The sequence below is a fragment of the Lonchura striata genome, chromosome 2 (genome assembly GCF_050655825.1).
Source record: "Lonchura striata isolate lonStrDom1 chromosome 2, ASM5065582v1, whole genome shotgun sequence".
Lineage (NCBI taxonomy): Eukaryota > Metazoa > Chordata > Aves > Passeriformes > Estrildidae > Lonchura > Lonchura striata.
The window spans coordinates 20,706,574-20,725,206 of NC_140704.1; the positions used below are offsets into that span (position 1 = coordinate 20,706,574).

General features: G+C 41.2%; 2 protein-coding genes across 3 annotated transcripts in view; one reads left to right on the forward strand and one right to left on the reverse strand.

Annotated features, from left to right (window-relative positions):
- Positions 1 to 1,679: 1,679 nt before the first annotated feature.
- VIM (vimentin) lies at positions 1,680 to 9,731 on the reverse strand. The gene is made up of 9 exons (XM_021551747.4): positions 9,120 to 9,731; positions 8,879 to 8,939; positions 5,044 to 5,139; positions 4,742 to 4,903; positions 4,108 to 4,233; positions 3,193 to 3,413; positions 3,057 to 3,100; positions 2,559 to 2,644; positions 1,680 to 2,043 (listed from the first exon to the last, which is right to left on the reverse strand). Exons 1-9 carry the CDS (start codon positions 9,659 to 9,661, stop codon positions 2,002 to 2,004), a joined length of 1,380 nt encoding a protein of 459 aa, XP_021407422.1. The 5' UTR covers positions 9,662 to 9,731; the 3' UTR covers positions 1,680 to 2,001.
- A 150-nt stretch (positions 9,732 to 9,881) lies between these two features.
- Positions 9,882 to 18,633, forward strand: part of TRDMT1 (tRNA aspartic acid methyltransferase 1) — a 41,381-nt gene continuing 32,629 nt past the window's right edge. Inside the window, exons 1-2 of one of the 2 annotated variants that reach the window (XM_085566019.1) lie at positions 9,882 to 10,956; positions 11,078 to 11,154. The gene's annotated coding sequence lies outside the window, so the exon portion shown is untranslated. The remainder of the gene's footprint in view (positions 10,957 to 11,077; positions 11,155 to 18,633) is intronic. The other variant, XM_085566055.1, reaches the window with a different exon arrangement.

The following is an 18,633-nucleotide window of genomic DNA, read 5'->3' on the forward strand; positions in this document are numbered from 1 at the left end:
GCTCAACTTTTTCAATCACTAGATCCAGAGAAAGACTGGAGTAGTCTGCAACAGGCAGGACATCAGCCCCTTATTCCACTTGTCCTGAAAAGTTGTTGACACTCATGCCTATAAAGTCCTCAAAATTAGGTATTACACATGCCCAGAGCTGTTATTATCACAGAAAACACTTCCCATGAAAGCTCATTTGTGTTTTTTTTTAAGCAGTCTGGATGTTGAAAGGTAGTAGAAAACCTGGTGTCTGTAATCTCTGCAACATGAAAAAGGCTGGGTTCACTCTCAGTTCCTAGTGAGACTATCCTACCCACCATATGGCAGACCAGGTTGAATCTGTTCTGCTTTGCTGAGGCAAAAGCTGTGGCTGAGGCTTGGGTCCAGGCACCCTCCTCAACGTCACTTCTGTCCCTTTTCACATGAAGGGAGTCACCAGAACAAATACTGGACCTGCTGCAGGACTTTTCTCTTGGACAGCACATAAAGCACCTGTGTGTTGGAGCTGCAGAGGGTTCCAGCACATCCCAAGCATTGTCCACCTCCCTCTTTAGTATCCTGGCTGCAAGACTCCTAACCTGGTGCTGCCAGTAACTGGGATGAGAAAAGCAGCCTCCTGCTGCCCGCCCCCATACCTACACTGCATCCAGTTAGCCACATGCTTGAGCACAGGTAAGGATAAGGATGGAAAAGGAGCAAATTGTTTTCATCCCTGTCACATGGAGGTAACAGTCAGTTTTTCTTAGAGATCAATTCCCAAATGCTAGCATAGCTATACAACATGGAAGTTTTACCCTTACCCTGAATGCTATTATATTAACTGAAAAATTTCAGGTTGCAGCTCCTCATTCCAGAATATCTGTACCTCAGTAAAAGCTTACAGGAAGACTTTGCAGAAGTAATGCAGAACACAGTAGCTACTTTCACAGGGCTCTGCTGTGGATCTTTGTCTTTAAATTTGAGAAGTATGTTGCTATGCAGAAGAAAACTTAAGAGGACATCAACTTTCACTACTGCCTCCTGGAAGACTGTGGCACGGCAGAGTGGAACTTCCTTGTTCCCATTCTGCTGTATTCACCACCTGATGTTCAGCAGAATAGGAACACCAAGCATGGTGGCTATCCTGCTTTAAAAGAGGTTTAAATACTGGAATTGTCAGCAAAAGGGCAAGTGAGCCTCTCCTAACCCCCACTCCAGCCAAAGCCTTCATGTAGCTTCTATAATACCAATAAGCCTTTGGGAACTAGTTTTTCCTGGAAAAATAAGTTAATGCACCAAGTCAGCTGTTAACTTTGCAAGGTGCTGTCTGAGATAAGGGCTCACATGAACTATTTATATGCTACACAAATACTGTTTTTTAAAACCAAGTTTTAAGGTATTTCAGGCATTCTGACATTTAGTAACTGCATTAACTAGTATATGGAAGAAAGATTAATATTTATTAGCTTGAAGTATCATATTTTATTCAAGTGATATCATAATACATTATGCATCTGCCAGTTATAATCCATTTTAATTGGTTCCAAAACCTAAGCAGTAAATAAGTAAGATAGTTTATCTAGTTAAACTGAAAAAACAGCATTCCACACAGCCAGTACTAAAGATGTCAACCGTATAATAATTCCAGCATTATATTGTTATGGCTTTCCAGAAAGTCATGAAATTTAACAAATTAGAACACATCAAGAGCCATTTTCCAAAGATTTATTGAAGTAGCGACAGGTTGCTCATATGGTGCTGGAAAAGCAGTTTTATTGAATTCAGATACTTAAAAACAGTATTGCAGCACAAGATATTGCTATTTGTAAACTAGACTCCATTGTAAACGCTAATCCTTCAGGGAGAGTCAGTTTGCAAGATCTAAGACCTATTTCCTAGCATAATCATCTTGCGCTCATGGAAAAACTGCAGAAAGGCACTTGAAAGCTGTTTCTTCCTTTAAGACATGAACTTTTTCAATCTTGCTGGTAAGAATTTCTCCTTTAGTAAGTATGCATCTTCACTTCAGCTTTACTCCAAGTCATCATGATGCTGGGAAGTTTCATTAATAACCTAATGAAAAACAGAAACAGTTGCATTAAGTTTTAGTAGGAAGATTTTTGTGGGTTTTTTAAGAGCTACAAGTGAAATATCCAGTTCCAAAATGTATACAAGTGGGCATCAGCTCTCACTTATGAGAAATTCTAGTTTGTTAATAGCATACAAAAACCATTCATGTTTTATTTACTTACACCAACAACAGCATCTTATCCTAAGTAAAGTATCTCTGTTTACTGTCATATGTTTTCCTAAGGAAATCTATGGAGAATTTGCTAATTCAGCTGAACTTAAATAAGCAATACACAGGTAACAGTCACCAACTTAAAAGTTTTACTATCAGATGAATTTTGATTTTTTTTCCCCAGAGAAACCTGCTTGCTATATCTGTATGTTCACACAGCTTGGAATGCCAGCTGCTGTTTTACTCAATACTTACTACCACATAAAAGCTGCAGTAAGCAGTAGGCAAACTTAAGAATTTAAAGGTTACCAGCTGTGATAGAAATAAAATTAAAGTTACCACCAACCTGTCCATCTCTAGTTTCGACGGTCTTAATTAGAAGTGTTCTCTTTGAGTGAGTGTCAACCATTGGCTGAGACTCAATGTTGGTTTCTGCAGAAGAAGATGTAGTATTACCAATAGTCTGGATTAAGTGCCTCCTCAAAGAAATGAGGTGTAACAGATTTTAGTGTCTACTTTCAGAATCCCAATTTAGTATACAAAGAAGTCTCCTGCTATGAATAAGCCAGGTCTTCTACATTTTTTTCTGTGTTCCTTAAAGTACTTTCAGCAGGTATCCAAACTAAGTACTTGCTATGTACCAATATTTAAAAATTTGTCCAGGAACAAAAGAGTTGCTACCATCCAAGATTAAGTAGCTGCAAATATTGTAGTTGCATCCATGAAGACTATTCACAACAACTGCACTTACACAAGTTCAAAAACCAGCATAAAAGGAACTATACAGAGCCCTCATACTAATGATAGAGCAACTGCCTAAACTGAAATAGCAGAAACAGCTTACCTCTCAGGTTCAAAGCAGCAAAGGTTGGAATAGGCATGTTAATCCTGAAGGAAATAGGAAATTGATAAAATCAGATATAGGCATAAAGTATCTTCTAGTAATTTCTGGCTTTCGAAAAGTGTTTACATGTAATTACCTGCTCTCTTCACCCTCCAGCAGTTTTCTGTAGGTGGCAATTTCAATATCAAGAGCCATCTTTACATTCAGCAGGTCCTGGTACTCGCGGAGATGGCGAGCCATTTCTTCCTTCATGTTCTGAATCTCATCCTGCAGACGTCCAATAGTGTCTTGGTAGTTAGCAGCTTCAAGAGCAAAATTCTCCTCCATTTCACGCATTTGGCGCTCCAGGGACTCATTCTGGAACAGAACAGTGAAATCAAGCATTGCTGCAGTTCAGTGGCTCTTCCCCACCCTCGAGACCCTCAACATTTTAAAGAAAGAAAATAGTGTTACATTAGCATCCTTTCTGAAAATGCCCAGATACATCCCAAATTTGTCATCTCCTTATCTTCCCTTTGCAAATTCAAGGAGAATTATTCTGCAGCGTGATCTGAGGTGCGCCACATATTTATTGTACCAGCTGGCAAAGCCACCCTTTTACAGTAAGCCCAACACATGCAGACAGTCCTTAGTACAGTAGATTTGCAGGTCTGCTAAACACTTGTATCCATTTCAAGCCTGTCTTTAAAGCAGTCGTGTTTTAGTAACAGCAAAATTTTCACTGCTTCTCCAGATTTTTTTTACAACTTTATCTGTACCTGACAGACAAGGCATAAACACTTTCAGAAAGTACTAAATAAACAGTGAATATTATAGCACGAGAATGAACTTATTGTACACAGCTTAAGTAAGACTGATTCAGTGTATCAATCTCGGCAGTGTACTGTTGTGCATACACACAAATTGAGCCCACAGCATTCTTTTCAAAAAAAAGTATTAATATACTGCTGAATTGCATGGCAGATTACCAGCATTCACATCCAAATTAAGAATTAAACTGCAGTGCAGTGCTTAAAGCAGCAATGAAAAACAACTGCTGTCTTCTACTTACGCTTCCCTTCAGAGCATCGACTTCGCAGGTGAGAGACTGGATCTGTCTGCGGTACTCATTGGCTTCCTGCTTGGCCTGGCGCAGGGCATCATTGTTCCTGTTAGCAGCTTCAGAGAGATCTGCAAACTGGAAAACCCCAGTCTGGTTAGCATAACACTTCAACAGAAACGGTGAAACAGACCTACTGTAGACACAGCAGTTGAGGACAACTGAAGGTATTACAAGGATTAGCACCTGAAATGCTTAAATATTAGTATTACTCTTAAAGTGCTTCTCTATTTCTGAATGTTATATTAGAATTCATAGCTAGCTTTCATACTTGTTTTCCTGCCCTGTACATTTCCCATCTTTTCACCATTTTTTCACTAATTTCTCCAGTATTTCATCCAATGTCTGCTTTCAGGTACAAGTACAGGAAAGATTCCCAGTGTGCACCCATTACTTTGATGCTGTAGTTATGGCACAAAATGTTTTCAAGTTGTACCCTTCCCAGACTAGGATTTAAAAAAAGACTTTGTGTCATGGTTATGTTCATGTCCTTTAGAGAGACAGAGGGAACAGCAAGTGCTAGAGGAAAGTTTAATTTAAACTAATTAAGCAGAATTAGTTTCAGTGCCTGATGCATTTTACTTACTTTGGACTTGTACCACTCCTCAGCTTCCTGAAGATTCTTAGCAGCAACACTTTCATACTGTTGGCGAACATCACGCAGGGCAGCAGTAAGATCAGGCTTAGAAACATCCATATCAATTTGGATGTGCTGCTCCTGGAGTTGGGCCTGCAATTCTCGGATTTCCTTAGAGAGAAGCAGACACTCAACATTATTGCACAAAAGCACTCAGATCATACACAGGCGGGGACTCTGGGACAGAACCAGCAAAGAGCTTCCTTGCTAGACAGTCTGCATCGGAACACAGACCTCATCTGTCAGCTTACCTCATCATGAAGTTTCTTCAAGAACACAATCTCCTCTTGCAGGGACTCAACTTTGCGCTCAAGATCAAGACGTGCCAGAGAGGCATTGTCAACATCCTGACCAGAGAGAAGAACAATTCATAAGCTTACAAAACTGATGGAGAGAAGTCTCTTGCAGCAAGTTCAGCAGCATACAGGCTGATGCTACATGTGAACTTTTCAGCAAGACAACAGGAAATCAAAAGCTGTAATAAACCTTTTTGCCACCTCCTACCTTAGCCTTAAACCTTTTAGGTATGCACCTTTATTGTGATTTTGAAAACTATGCCACGTCTGTTGATTGTATCATTGCTGACATGCTGCTAAGCATGATCAAGAGCACACAGATCATAGCAGGTGTAAATCCTTCAAATACTTGAGTCAGAAGTCTGCAGTGAATGCTTCTAGCTTGACTACACTGGCAAAGAGTTGCACTTTGCAAACTTCCACCCTTTTCAGTAGGGTTTAAAAGTGCAACACATGTGCTGTCAGGTCTATTAGTGGGCTCTTAAATTATGGACTCCTTGGTGAACAAGCACAGAGCCCCTTATGTCCACAGGCCACATTTTTAAAGTATACTTGTAAAGTTGGTGAGGTATGTACAAGAACTGCAGTATTCACAATGCAAGTCAGCAGATCTCCCTTGAGAAAAAGAAGGTGTGAGCATAAACACAAACTGAGCTACTCATCATTGCCTACACCCTCGCAGTTGCTGGCAAAGGCTCCACCTTTTGCTGGACAGAGATAGTCTTAATCAACAGCAAAAATTCATTTAGAGCAGAACAGAAGATACGTCATGAATGTTATAAGGGAACAACTTGAATTAGTTAAAAAACATAAAACTACACATTATTTGGCAACTTCTTACATTTTGAATGTGTAAGGCATTTAGCTTGCAAAGTGGAAGATTGTTCCTTTCACACTAGTTACATATACAGCCACATGTTTGTGCTCACAGGGTATTAACATATCAGGTTCTCACAGCTTACTCTAAAGCTATTTTGGATTGCCCAAAGCATAAGCATTCCTAATCAGCAGCTCTCTTTTTTACGGCATCTTTGAAATAAGGAGTGTTTTCTTTAGACTCCTAGAAAGCCTTTCCTTGGATCACTCCTACTCTGGGGTAAGGTCCTTGCTCCAGAAGAATGATTCTGTTTACTTTATTCAGCAAAATAACCCTTTCATGCATCATTCAATAACTTTTCTATCAATTCCAGTTTTATACCCACAGTTCATATCAGCTCTGTTTTTCAGTTCAGGGAAAGAATTTCCTAATTAATTTGTTCTCCTCCCTCCAAAACCCCTCATGATAATTCTGGCAGAAAATTACATGGCTATGACCCAACATGTTTACATAACTGACCAGTCATCCAAAGATTTTTTAGAGGATTTTGCAGAAATCTTCACCCTGAAGGTTATTTTTTTAAAATAACTGAATAGCTGCAAGATTTTAGGACCCTGTAGTAAATTGAAAGCAATTTAAACTGAAGACACTATATGGGGTATGTACTTTACCATATGCTATCATTATGTATTCCCTATCACTAAGATTCAGTGTTTCAGTAGCTCCCAGATGTGTGGAACTACATAAATGAATTGGCTACTTGTAGCCTGAACGAACAAGTACAAGTCATAGATACATGCAGTTGGAATACACGCTGATTTTATCCTAGGAGATTCTTCAATGCAAGCCACACACTTTGCAGGGTTGAGCATCCATGTTTACTTCAGACAAACCTCATGTTAGCCAGGACCTGACCTGTTGGGCTCAGGATCTATTCCTTGCTGCTAGACCAGCTGGCAAAGCTGCATTAACTTTCTCACTGTGATGCTTGTCCTGCCCCAAACGAAAGGCCTCACTGAATTTTCACATATACTTTATACAGCACATCACTCAGCACAAAATACTGAAGTACACAACTGCTCCATCAATTAAGAAGTATCTTTGATGATACATCAGAACAGCAAAACACTTGCTGAAGTGATCAAAATCTATACAACTTTCCAGTGGAAAAATATAATAGAAAGCTGTGCATTGTTTTAAAATGGAAAGCTCAACAGGATATTTCACCTTTGGTGTTTTGTGAATTTAATTTCATTTTCACACCAGCAGGCACCAGTTATGTCATAAATGCATTTAGTGTAGTTTCCATAGACAATGATTTGCATTTCTTATGGACAAGCTACAGCTTATGAGGTCAAATGGATCCAATTCTGACTGTCCTGCACACACACATCTGTTGGAGGCTGAGCTCCTGAGTGACCCCTTTCCAAAGGCAGGGAAGAGCTGGATAATGAGTGTGGGGTATGTGCACCAAGCCAAGCTCACTTTAAAGCCCAGAGCCTTCATAAGATTCAACTGGATTGAAATACAGGCATGCCTAAAGTACACCAATTAAATATGAAAGATCATGTAAAAGTCAACCTTAAGTCAATTGATCCTTCAATTGAATTCAGCAATGAATCAGAATAGATGAGGTTCTCTAAAACTTAAGTTCAAGGCTCCTTCACAGAACTTCACACTACAGTAAATTGTCTTAGCACTCAAAAAACCAAAAAAAACCCCAGAAACTTAAATTAAGGCAGTATCTCAGACTGTTTTTTAAAACTTCTGTGCCCAGAATGCCAGTGAAGACTGAATTCCCAAGCTCTGAATGGGAGTAGGTGTTTCAGTTTCCCCACACTATCTCTTGAACACACCTGCTCTCCTTCAAGGACTGTAAATATACTGCAGTCAAAAGCCTTTCCCAGGGAAACACTAACAATCAAGTGCTGATTTCCTGAACAGTGACTTCTGTTAATGCCTATAAAGAGCTCTGGGACAAAGTCAGCCTGTACCCAGCTGCCTGGTGATAAGGGCAGTCACTTCCAGTCTGAAAGAATGCTAGCAATGCTGTTTTACACCATCAGTTTTAGGGAAGAGACCTTGTTTTGAGAAGGCGCATTCCTAAATATCTTAGTCCAAACAAGGCTTAATCTAAGTTGAAAGCCGGTTTTGCACAAGTGAAAACTTGAGCTTAAGAATTTTAGAACGCTGTTTGCACAGTTGTTTCTGGTTGTCACATAGATTTACTTTGACTGGATAACATCACAGCATCCTACAAAGACTAAACTCTTACACTACTTATTTCCGAGGTTAGCATCTTTGTTTTACAGAGGATTAAATTCCACGTTCTTAAGGGACACCCAGAGGAGGCAAACTCAATCCTGTGACCTCGCCCCAAGGAATTTACCGTCTACTTCTTGTCAGCAGACAACACCCACATGAAAACCCTTAAATTTGAAACTGTTGCCCAGTAATGCACTGACCAGTGATTCATCGAAAAGGAGTTCTGTTTTGTACAAAAACTGGCCCATAACAGACACATTTCCCTAGAAATATTCCCGCACCATTACACATTTAGTAAGAATGCAGCCCACTGCACCCTCCCCTCCAACACAAAGGGATCTATTATTTCAATCTGCTGCCACCACACTTGCCGTAATGCCTGTATCTGCATTCCACGGTGAATCCCATAGAAACCATTAATACCCTTCAGCCAAGCGAGCAGATGGCCCCCTTTCACTTTTATTGGATCGGAAAGTGATTCCACGTTGGGGCGTTTTTTGTAAAACGGGCTAGACTTGGATAAAGCAGGACAATAGTTTGCCTCCCCTCCCCTCGGAGTGCAGCATCCCTCTAAAGAAAACACGGAGGGCTTGCGTGAGAACTGACGGAACCTCTTTGTGCAAGGAAAGCAAACTCCGGCACTCCCACCCTCCGCCCCAGGCACGGCCACCACCGCCTCGGGCCCCTCCCTCCTCCACGACCGCTAACCTGTCTGAAGGACTGCAGGGTGTTCTCGGCCTCCTCCCTCTGAAGCATCTCCTCTTGCAACCTAGAAGGGACAAGTCGGCGGTGAAGAGGGAGCGGGGGACCCCCACATCCCCCCGCCCAGCCTCCCGCCCGCCCGGTACCGCTCGGGATGCTCAGGGGCTGCCCCCGCGCCAAGGGACAGAGCAGCGGGGAGGCAGCGGGAGGCGGCGGCAGCCCGAACCCGCCTTCCCCAGGCACTCACTTCTCCCGCAGCCGCATGATGTCGTCGGCGAGGTTGTCCCGCTCCACTTCCACCCGTGCCTTGTCGTTGGTGAGCTGGTCCACCTGTCGCCGCAGCTCCCGCATCTCCTCCTCGTAGAGGTCGCCCAGGCGGGACGTGCCCTTGCCCTTGAGCTGCTCCAGCTCGGCCAGCAAGATCTTGTTTTGCTGCTCCAGAAAGCGCACCTTGTCGATGTAGTTGGCGAAGCGGTCATTAAGCTCCTGCAGCTCAACCTTCTCGTTGGTGCGGTTCGCCTTGAACTCCGTGTTGATGGCGTCGGCCAGGGAGAAGTCCACGGAGTCGTGGAGCCGCATGGGCGGCATGCTGCTCCGCAGCCGCACCGACGTCGTCTTGGTGGCGTACACGCCGCCGGGCGAGGCGGACACGTACCGGGCGCTGCTGGGCCGCAGGGCGCTGCCCAGCGAGTACCGGCTGCTGGACGTGATGTACCGGGTGCCGGTGCTGGGGCGGCTGCCCCCGCCGAACATGCGCCGGTACGAGGAGTTTTTCGTGCTGATGCTCATAGCGGCGGCGGTGCGGGCTTTGTAATCCGGGAGCGGAGCGGGACGACCGGGGAGCGCGGCGAAGAAGGGCGGTGGCCGCGGCCAGGGCCCCTTCTTATGGGCGCCGCGACCCCGCCCCGCCGGGCCCGCCCCGCTCCGCTCCGCCCGCGGGGAAGGGGGGGCGGCCGCGGACACAAAGGCGGCGAGCGGGGCGGATCGGCCGGCGGGGCGCGGAGGGTGGGCGGCAGCTTGTGCCGTGGCTGAGTCCCGGGAGGCTGGCGGGTTTCCTGCGGGACGTGGCAGGGCGGTGTCCCACAGCGGCCGCGGGGAACCCCGGCACGGTGCGCCCGGGGAGGACGCGGTGACAGCAGCGGCATCTTCGTCGCGGAAACGGGCGCTGGATTTCCCCCTCTCGTCTCCTTGTCCCGCTCCAGTGAGCGTGCTGGCTGCAAGAAGGGGTTGGCAAGTTTAGTGGCACAGGCCTGGCAATATACTCCGAATAACCTATTAAAAACCCTCTATAGGTATGATGTATATTTATCTAGATATCTAAGAGCTTTCTGAAAGAGTAAGATCAGGGAAGAAAATATGCCAAGTATTACAAAGGGCTGCCAAGTCTTCAAAATAAACAACCAGAAAAATAATGTATGTGTTTTCTTCAGCTGCCTCCCATGATAGCAATCTCAGCTCCTATGATTAAAACATGAACTTTACAGGTTAAATATGTTTTCCTTGTAGCTGGGTAAGCAGTTAGATGCCTAAGGCTTAATTCTGCCATTTTTGTAACAATGATCCCCAGACTAATTTAATTTTTGGTGGGGTTTTTTTGTGTGGACAGTACATTATTGAGATTGCTGCATTCAGGATCTTGCTCCTGAAAAATAACTAGGATAGAATCAGACTAGATTTTAACAGAAGTTTGTTTCTCCACTGTTGTGCCCAACAGACTTTGCTATTCATTTTGGTAGGTGCATGGTTAGAGTCTTAGGAGAGCACCTGGAAAAATTATAATTATTCATTAACTATGATCTGCAAATATGTATGTAAAATAAAAGGCCAGACAAAAGTCCCAGTGTTTTCAGAGCAATTTTACTATCAAAATGGGACTACCAGCAATGGAAAAGAGTGATGTAGGTAGTACAGGCCAATAGCAATGGCATAAAAGTTAACAGAGAAAAACTTTTAGTAGCAGATTGTTTCAGCATGGATTCAGAGATTGCTTAAGGAAGATGACAGAATCTCTGTCATTTAGAAAACTTTAAACTTGAGTGGCCAAAGCACGATTCACATTCTGAGATTTTGCACTGATGCATCAGGTAAGGGGCATCTTTTTTCTCTGCTATGGGAAGTGTGTGATACATTGCAGACATTATCTGTAATGTACTGCTTCAGCACTTCGGGGATGCAAAACTACCATTGATTTTTGATTCTTTTTAGCTTGCAGTCCTGCAGGAAGAAATATCTTCTCTGGAAGTTGTGATAAACCTGAACATGAACAGTGGGTAGAGAAAAAGGTAATCTTCACACCCCAATTCCCACTAGTCAACTACTGTTGACTTCAGGTAATGTACTTTACAAGGAAGGATGTGAACCTATGTATTTTATTAAAGATCTTGTTTTTTTGAAGGAAATTCTGCTTTGCTTTCATTCTGTTGGCAACCAGAAGTGCAGAAATGCAGTTTGTATCTAAATGTAAGTCCTTGAGGTTTTAATTTCTTTTGTTCACTGAAGCTTAGTCAAGCAAAGGAAGCTGACAAGGTTGAGCTACTGAAGTGCTTGTAGTATAAGTCCCAGGCTACAGCTCATTCCATTCAGCCACTGAATAAGAGGCAGAGGTCACACAGCATTCCTGAGGCTAAGGGTTCCCAAAGCCCAGCCTGGACGCTGTTTGCTGCCCAAACCTCTCAGACCTCTATTTAAGCCATCAAGTTTGAGCTGTAAGCCTGTGAGAGGCCTGGCACAGAAGTACATACTTGTAGGCAAAAAGCAAAACAGCACATAACCAACAATCTCATGGATTAAAGATGCTGTACTCAGAAATACTGATAGCTTTGCTAGACTGTTTTTTAAAGGTGTACTGGTGCCCCATCTGTTTTCCTAACAGAGCACAACTTATACTTCACAAAACCCTCAGTGGCACACATATGCAAGAATCATCCTCATTCAGAAAATGTTTTGCCTCTAAAATCCAAGGTATTTGTTGTAGTAAATATGACCCACCCACTTCATATTTGAAGTGTAATTTCCATATGTTTATATCACTGCTGCATATGTGCTCTTGGCCACCTACCTCATTTCTGTGTCTCACTATGAAATGTTCAGATATTGTTGACTGTTGGGACTACAGTAAACCTTTAAGTGCCTTTTGCTGGTTGGCATTTACACAGATGTACAAATGGAAGAAGCTGTAAGTTTCTTGTAAGCTGTAATAAATTTAATGCACATTTGCATTACAAACTCCCTAGGGGATTAAAACATGTTCCCTTGAAATGCAAAAAGATCTCTACTGTCCTTCTCAGAACAGACTGTCTCAATGTAGCCATAAACATCACTGAGAGTGTACTTTGAATAGAAATGAAATCACAGTAATGTCTAGTTTCATGGGAAATTCTATGGGACTCTCAGAGGCAGTGGCTGATGGAGATCTTGACCACTTCTGACATGAAGAACAGACAGCTAAGAGCATCACTCAGCACCACGTTGGGGATTATTCATAAACTACTGGCTGTTATCTGTGCTGTTTACTGCAATGCCTTCCCTTGCAATTCCAGTGCACAGTCATGCCCTGGACCAACCCAAAGCATCACCTCTACAGAAGTAGATCATAGCTAAGCCAATGGCACTCTTAAAAAATCAAACAGGTTTTATCACAAGAGTTTCAATTCACACTGAAATTTTCTTTTATGCCTTTTTTTTGAGGCCTTTTTTTTCCCCCCACATAATTATGTATTCGTTTGCTGCCAAGATGAAGTACGGAATCAAGTCCTAGATATTTAGCAAAAAGGCACCTGTACTGTGTGTAACTTTCATTAATGGGGAAAGTGGATATGCATAAAGAGAAGGTACGGGTGCCTGAATGGTTTTGTACTGCATATCAGTTGTAGTAAAAATTAAAAAGTCCATATGACAGAATTTCTATTATTTCCTTGCAAAAATATCTGTTGGTCTGAAAACATCACTGAAAAGACTAGCATTCACTTATTTTTAAGTTTTTTTTTAATTTACCATTTAATTTAAACAGTAAGAAGTGAAAACAATTTAGTCCAAATATTGAATGTGCTTTCCAGTTACATAAATCTTGACTAAAAAGATGTGAATGCTTTTCTTAATCAGATTTATGCCCTTTTTCTAAAGTTTCTGCTTCCAGGATGTGTAGAAAGACACATAAATATTAAATACCGATGAAAACACATCCTGCCATGCAAATTCAATAGTTTTTGTGTCAGTACCATACAGCACTCGTAAGCCCAGGCACACATGGGGCTGTAGAGGCATTCCTTCATGCACCCTCTGCACCATGGCTATTAAACAAACTCTGGGCTATGGGGACACATTTTAACATGAGGAAATAAAAGACCCTTAACACCCTACAGACAATTGAACAGGAGGAATACTCTGTAGTGCTCAGCCAGAGTAAGTGCTGTGGCCTATCACTTGAGTGACTGCTGTGGCTTTCACTGTCTAAGAAAACCTTCAACCTGGCCTAAAAACATGGAGACTGCCATGATTTTGAAAACAGAAAGATCCCTATTAAAAAAAAAAAAAAAAAGAAAAAAAAAAGGGATTCTGGCTCTAATCTTCAGCTAGGATAAGTCCCTCTCTTTAGCTGAGAGCCAAGTGTAAGGAGGAGCCCCCAAGAAAGGCCAGTGCATTCAGGGAAGTTATGGTTTTTCTGAGCCCTAATAACCCATCTCCCTGAATTCTGACTAGGAGAAGCTGATTTGGATTTCTGAATATCACCAGGCTGCAGAACATCTAAATGTTCCAGCATTGAGTTCTCCCCTTGTGAGTAACCTCCTTGACTAATTTTTGTCTTGATAAAGAAACTGGCAAATTCTTTTATGAAATCTTTTTAAAAATTATGTTGCCTATTGTCATTACCAGTGTTGCAAAGCATATCAAATTAGTATGACTAGCTGCTGATTTTTTCAAGTAAATGACTAGGCTCTATACTCAAAACTAAACAAGTTTGTCTAAAATATTCTATTTTAATGTATAATGAACTATATGAAACTGGCAGGGGTTTCATAATTAAGGAAGTGATTTGGACATGAGTCAAGCTACCCCATCGCACAATTTACATTTCCAAAGAATTATTATTGTCATGCCTTAAATGCCTCTCTACTATGGTTTATAATTGCCAGAATAGGAAGCTTTCTGTATCAAAATATGACATTTCTGTACCAAATGGCTTGCTCATTTTCAAAGCCACTACAGTCCTGCATCCTGAGGTTGTCTCAAACACCATGCACACCTCTAGGAACAAGAAGAGAAGAGAAGTTTTTAAGCTCTATGACAAGTATAGTAATTTATATAATCCATACCTTAAAAAAAAATCAAATTAAGAATGACACCCTGTCTCATTGCATTTAACAGCAATAGCACTGAATGGCAGCAATAGTTAGCAATGACTGGGACGTACAGAATGAAGTTTTCCAAACTGAGAAGAGGTTTGGCATAGTTTAAGGCTCAATGCTCAACCTGAAACTCTTTAAGCAGAACCAATTTGTAGAATACACAAAGTCTCTCAGTCTTGATTTTGGGTGCCCCAAAATAGATAATTTGAAATTTTATCTCTTCACATTCTTGTTTCATGAAATTTGTATATTATCAAAGACCAAGAAATTGTTCAAGGATCATGATAGGCACTTTATAAGGATCATAAATATCAGATTAAATATTTGATTTAAGCAGCTCAAGTTTTCAGGAGAATCTATGCAAAATGCATAGCGTGTGTAGCTTCTTTCTGTCCTTTGCCACACTGCTGACCATCTTGGACTTGCTCAGCACTAGATTGCAATTCCTGCAGCAAACTGTTGATCCAAGTAGAAGTCAACAGTGTGGATGAACAGTTACTTGTCACATTACAATGGGAAGCCCTGTCTTGGTTCACTGTTTTAAATTTTGAGGTTGCAAACTTTTTCAACGATGAGTCATCCATCCATCCATCCATTCTTTCTTTGGGAAAATCTGAAAGAAGTGATTCTTGTACGCCATTAATGAACCCTGTCAGTTAAACATTTACTACTACTTTTTGGCCAAGCTTTTTCAACTCAAACTGCTTAAAGAGCTCCTCTAGCCAAAAAACAATTTAATCTGAGTAGTGATTTCATTCTTTCCTCTCCCCCAGTTCCACCGCTTACACAAAGCATAAATAGGATAATGTTTTCTTGCCATGATATACCAGGAAATGATATTTCTGAGGAAGAGGCAGGACACAGCAATGGAATCATTAATCGTGTGCAGCAATTGTTCCATTCTTCCTTTGAGATGCCCAGGACAAGCAGAACAGTACTAGCTCCTTGAAGGCCAAGTTTTTAGTGGATTCCTCAGTCGAAGTGTTTGTGCCAAATCCTTGGTTCCAATGAGACTCATAAACTGAGCATACATTGTGTTAGCCATTCTGGGATTAATTGGCTCCTTTCAAAGGGAAGAGGTGGCGCTGCACACACCCCAAAGCTGAGAAGACTGAGTTTTTACATGCCAGCTCTATGCCTAATTTTCAAGCATAAATATACTGTGTCCAGTTGGGATTAAGGAGGGAAGATGATCCAGATTTAAGATGCATAATATATTGTGGGCCATAAGGAATTGAGTGGAAAATTTGTTAAATACAGAAGAGGAGATACATATGGATGGAGAACGAAGAGAGCAAATGTCTGGAAGAGCAAAGGTGTCCATATCTTTTCAGGAAACAGTGTCCTGTTTCCAAATACAAAGACAATTCACTGTCTACCTGAAATTTTCCTTAGGAATTTGATCATGTATATGGTCCAATACACATACTAGTTGAGAGAGAGCATGTGTAAGATGACAGGAGAAGGACATGACAACTATTCAGGAGTTTTGTAGATGTTTCAGTTTTAATAACTCAGACTTCTGTCAGTGTTTGTAGCTGTTTATTTGACATGAATCAGGCATTTTTATAAACTCCTGACAGAATTTACCAGGCCTACCATGTAAGTCCAGCACATCAGGATGAAAGAACATACAGGTCAGATGTCAGGATATTTCAAAAGGAGAGGCATGGTTTTCCCTGAATATGGTAATGCCACTGACCTGCAGTTGTATTCTAAAAACAATCAGCTTCTGTCATATCAACAGGAATCTTGAGAGCTATCCCACTGATAAAGGACACAATTCTATTGTACTACAATAGTATAGATGATGCCTGGACTGCCAATGGCAATGTGAATTATACACAGTTTAGGTTAATTAATTACTTGAGTTTAATATTGTTAGGTTTTGAACAACAGTGTCCTATACTGTTGGAGATGAGTGCTACATCTGATGTGGCACCAAAACTGTGATAAAATCATCCTCAGGGACTTCATCTGACATGCAGGGTTCCCAATGGACAATTCCAACAATCTCCCATTGTATTTTTCTGGTGAATTATGTGAAACATATTTGCTGGAGTTTTAAGTAAGCCCAACTCCCTACTACTAAATTTTGACACTGCTAGTTGATTCTGGCATATGTATTGTGCAAGAAGATTTCTGTTTTTCAGAAAGAACTATTTTAGGCTTTCTTGGCCCTTTTAGGCTAGGCTTTTTGGGGCTTCTCTCTCCAAGCTGTTTTGGTAAAAATAACATTTTAATTTCATAGTCCTTTTTCTAAAAAAAGTTTGTTTCAACTTTAAAAAAATCTAAAGCATTTGTTCTTAGTTGAGGCAAAGGGGAAAGAGGAAGGGGTCCCAAAAGCAGCCAAAAAGGATGCTGTTACATTTTTCCTACATTTTTTTCACAATAACTTTTCAATTTATCCTTTATTTCAGTTTATCCTTATGAAATCTCACAAATTCTTCAACTCTGTTTTTTATTATAAACTATTTTCCAAGAGACTTTTGGGCAAATATTATATTGGTGTGTTTGACAGATATCCAATGCCAGAAAGTGAATATTTTAAATACAGTAACTTTTGCAATTGCAATCCATAACTGATATAAAATAGTTTTAAACTAACTCATCAAATAGCTTTAAAGTAACTAATTTGCAAATGCCTGCAATAGAACCAGGGTGGAAGACATCTCTGTGCTGCCTAGGCACCAAGTGCTCATCTTCTTGGGCAGATTTTATAGTACTCACTGTATAGAATTTTGATTTAATCTAATCTTAAGGTCACTCAGCAGGGCCACAGTTACAGCTCTGCTATGGCTGCATTAAACATTTTCTTTCTCTTTGGAGAAAATACCCTTCTGGTAAAATCCTACCACCATGGTAGATCTCATTTCCTGTGCTAAATAATGCTACTCATAGTCAGAGATTAAACTCACCACATGGACTGAACAAAAAAACCCCAACATTTAGGCAGGGGCTGATCTCCTTAAAAGACAAAACTGCAGTGTACAAAAGCTGTAGGGGATACTAGATGGCCTTGTGATCAGAAAGTGTGATCAACAATGACATACAGCTATAAGTCTTTTTCAGTTTGCACAGTATAAGTTGTGCAAATCATACAGGGATACTGCAGGTGAAAATTGTTGCCTTAAGCAAGAAGTTAAGAGGCATATCCAGGCTCACCGTCTGCACTTTCTTTTTTTCCCTCATCTCCCCTCCCCTCCCTTTGAGAGCGCAGGAGGCACCACATCATTTCCTCCTGCCCTTGCAAGCGAGCTGGGATCTCCCACGCCATTACCTCATCCTGAACTGATCCCCCTTTAACAAATGCCTGGCTCTGTGCCTGCTGTCACCCTTCAAAGGTCTGAGCCAAAACGCATTCATTGCACCAGCAATCTTTTGCCTGACTGCAGGGACCTTAAAGAGCTCTGAGTCAGTTTTGTTCAATCCAGTGACTATATAGTTTTTTATAAATTTATTTTTGGCAAGCATGGAATGTGTAAGTTCAAGAAAGCCAATAACATAATGTTAACATATGCCTCTCATCCAGCCCGGTTAACCACTGCAGGCCAAATGTAACACACAAGCCAGATTTATTTAGATTTAAATGTATTTAAGCCAGAAAAGTAAATATTTAATTAGAGAAGCAATGTCTTTTTATTCCTTATTGCTTACAGAGTATATACCTAGCCCCTAAACCTGAAAATAAAATCCTAAAATGGAGCTATTAATATATTTGAAAAGCAAAAGGTTAAAAATATTTGTGTCTTATCACTCTTCCAAATAATTTCAGCTACATAAATTTCCCTGGTATAGAGTTCTTAGAAAATGCGTTGAGAGAGGCTGACAAACCTAGTTTGATGTGGCTTTCATTTCTAGTCTTGCAGATGCATGGCATTATAAATGAAAATCATAGACTTCCTCAGCCATACAGGCACAGCCCAGCTGGCTTCCTGGAAGCACCGCCTCTGTGGTCGACAGCTACTTTTATTGAGCAGCACTTCAGCAGAAATCAACTCTGATAAATACCCTTCTGAAACATAACATCCGATAAAGATAGACTTTGATAAACAGCAAAAGGTCTTCAGTTTTATTAGTAACCTACTGGGCCAATGGTTATGGAAACAATAATTGATGCCATATGCTCTCAGTGATTTTTTTTTCAATTCACTGGTTGCATTGCAAGGGTATGAAATGCCTCACATTCTTTCCTGGCCACAGTGATTTCTGCCCCAGAATATGAGCTTCCCTTCCAGACAGCAGAGATGTTTGTATACTCTTCCTGATCCTCACTTGGGCATTTAGTAGGTTATATCAGACCTTTGGAGAGAAGAAGCATTTTTTGTTGCTCAGCCATCAACATTGATATTTGCTTTTACAAAATTTTGGCTGACCACCATGAAGGCATTTTTAAACATCCGGTGTACAAGCAGA

Coding starts and splice junctions, on each gene's coding strand:
- VIM (XM_021551747.4), bottom strand. CDS start 9,661: ATGAGCATCAGCACGAAAAACTCCTCGTACCGGCGCATGTTCGGCGGG. Junction 5,140..8,878: donor CCCTGCAGTCCTTCAGACAG/GTTAGCGGTCGT, acceptor CTCTCTGGTCAG/GATGTTGACAATGCCTCTCT. Junction 3,414..4,107: donor TCGATGCTCTGAAGGGAAGC/GTAAGTAGAAGA, acceptor GTTCTGTTCCAG/AATGAGTCCCTGGAGCGCCA.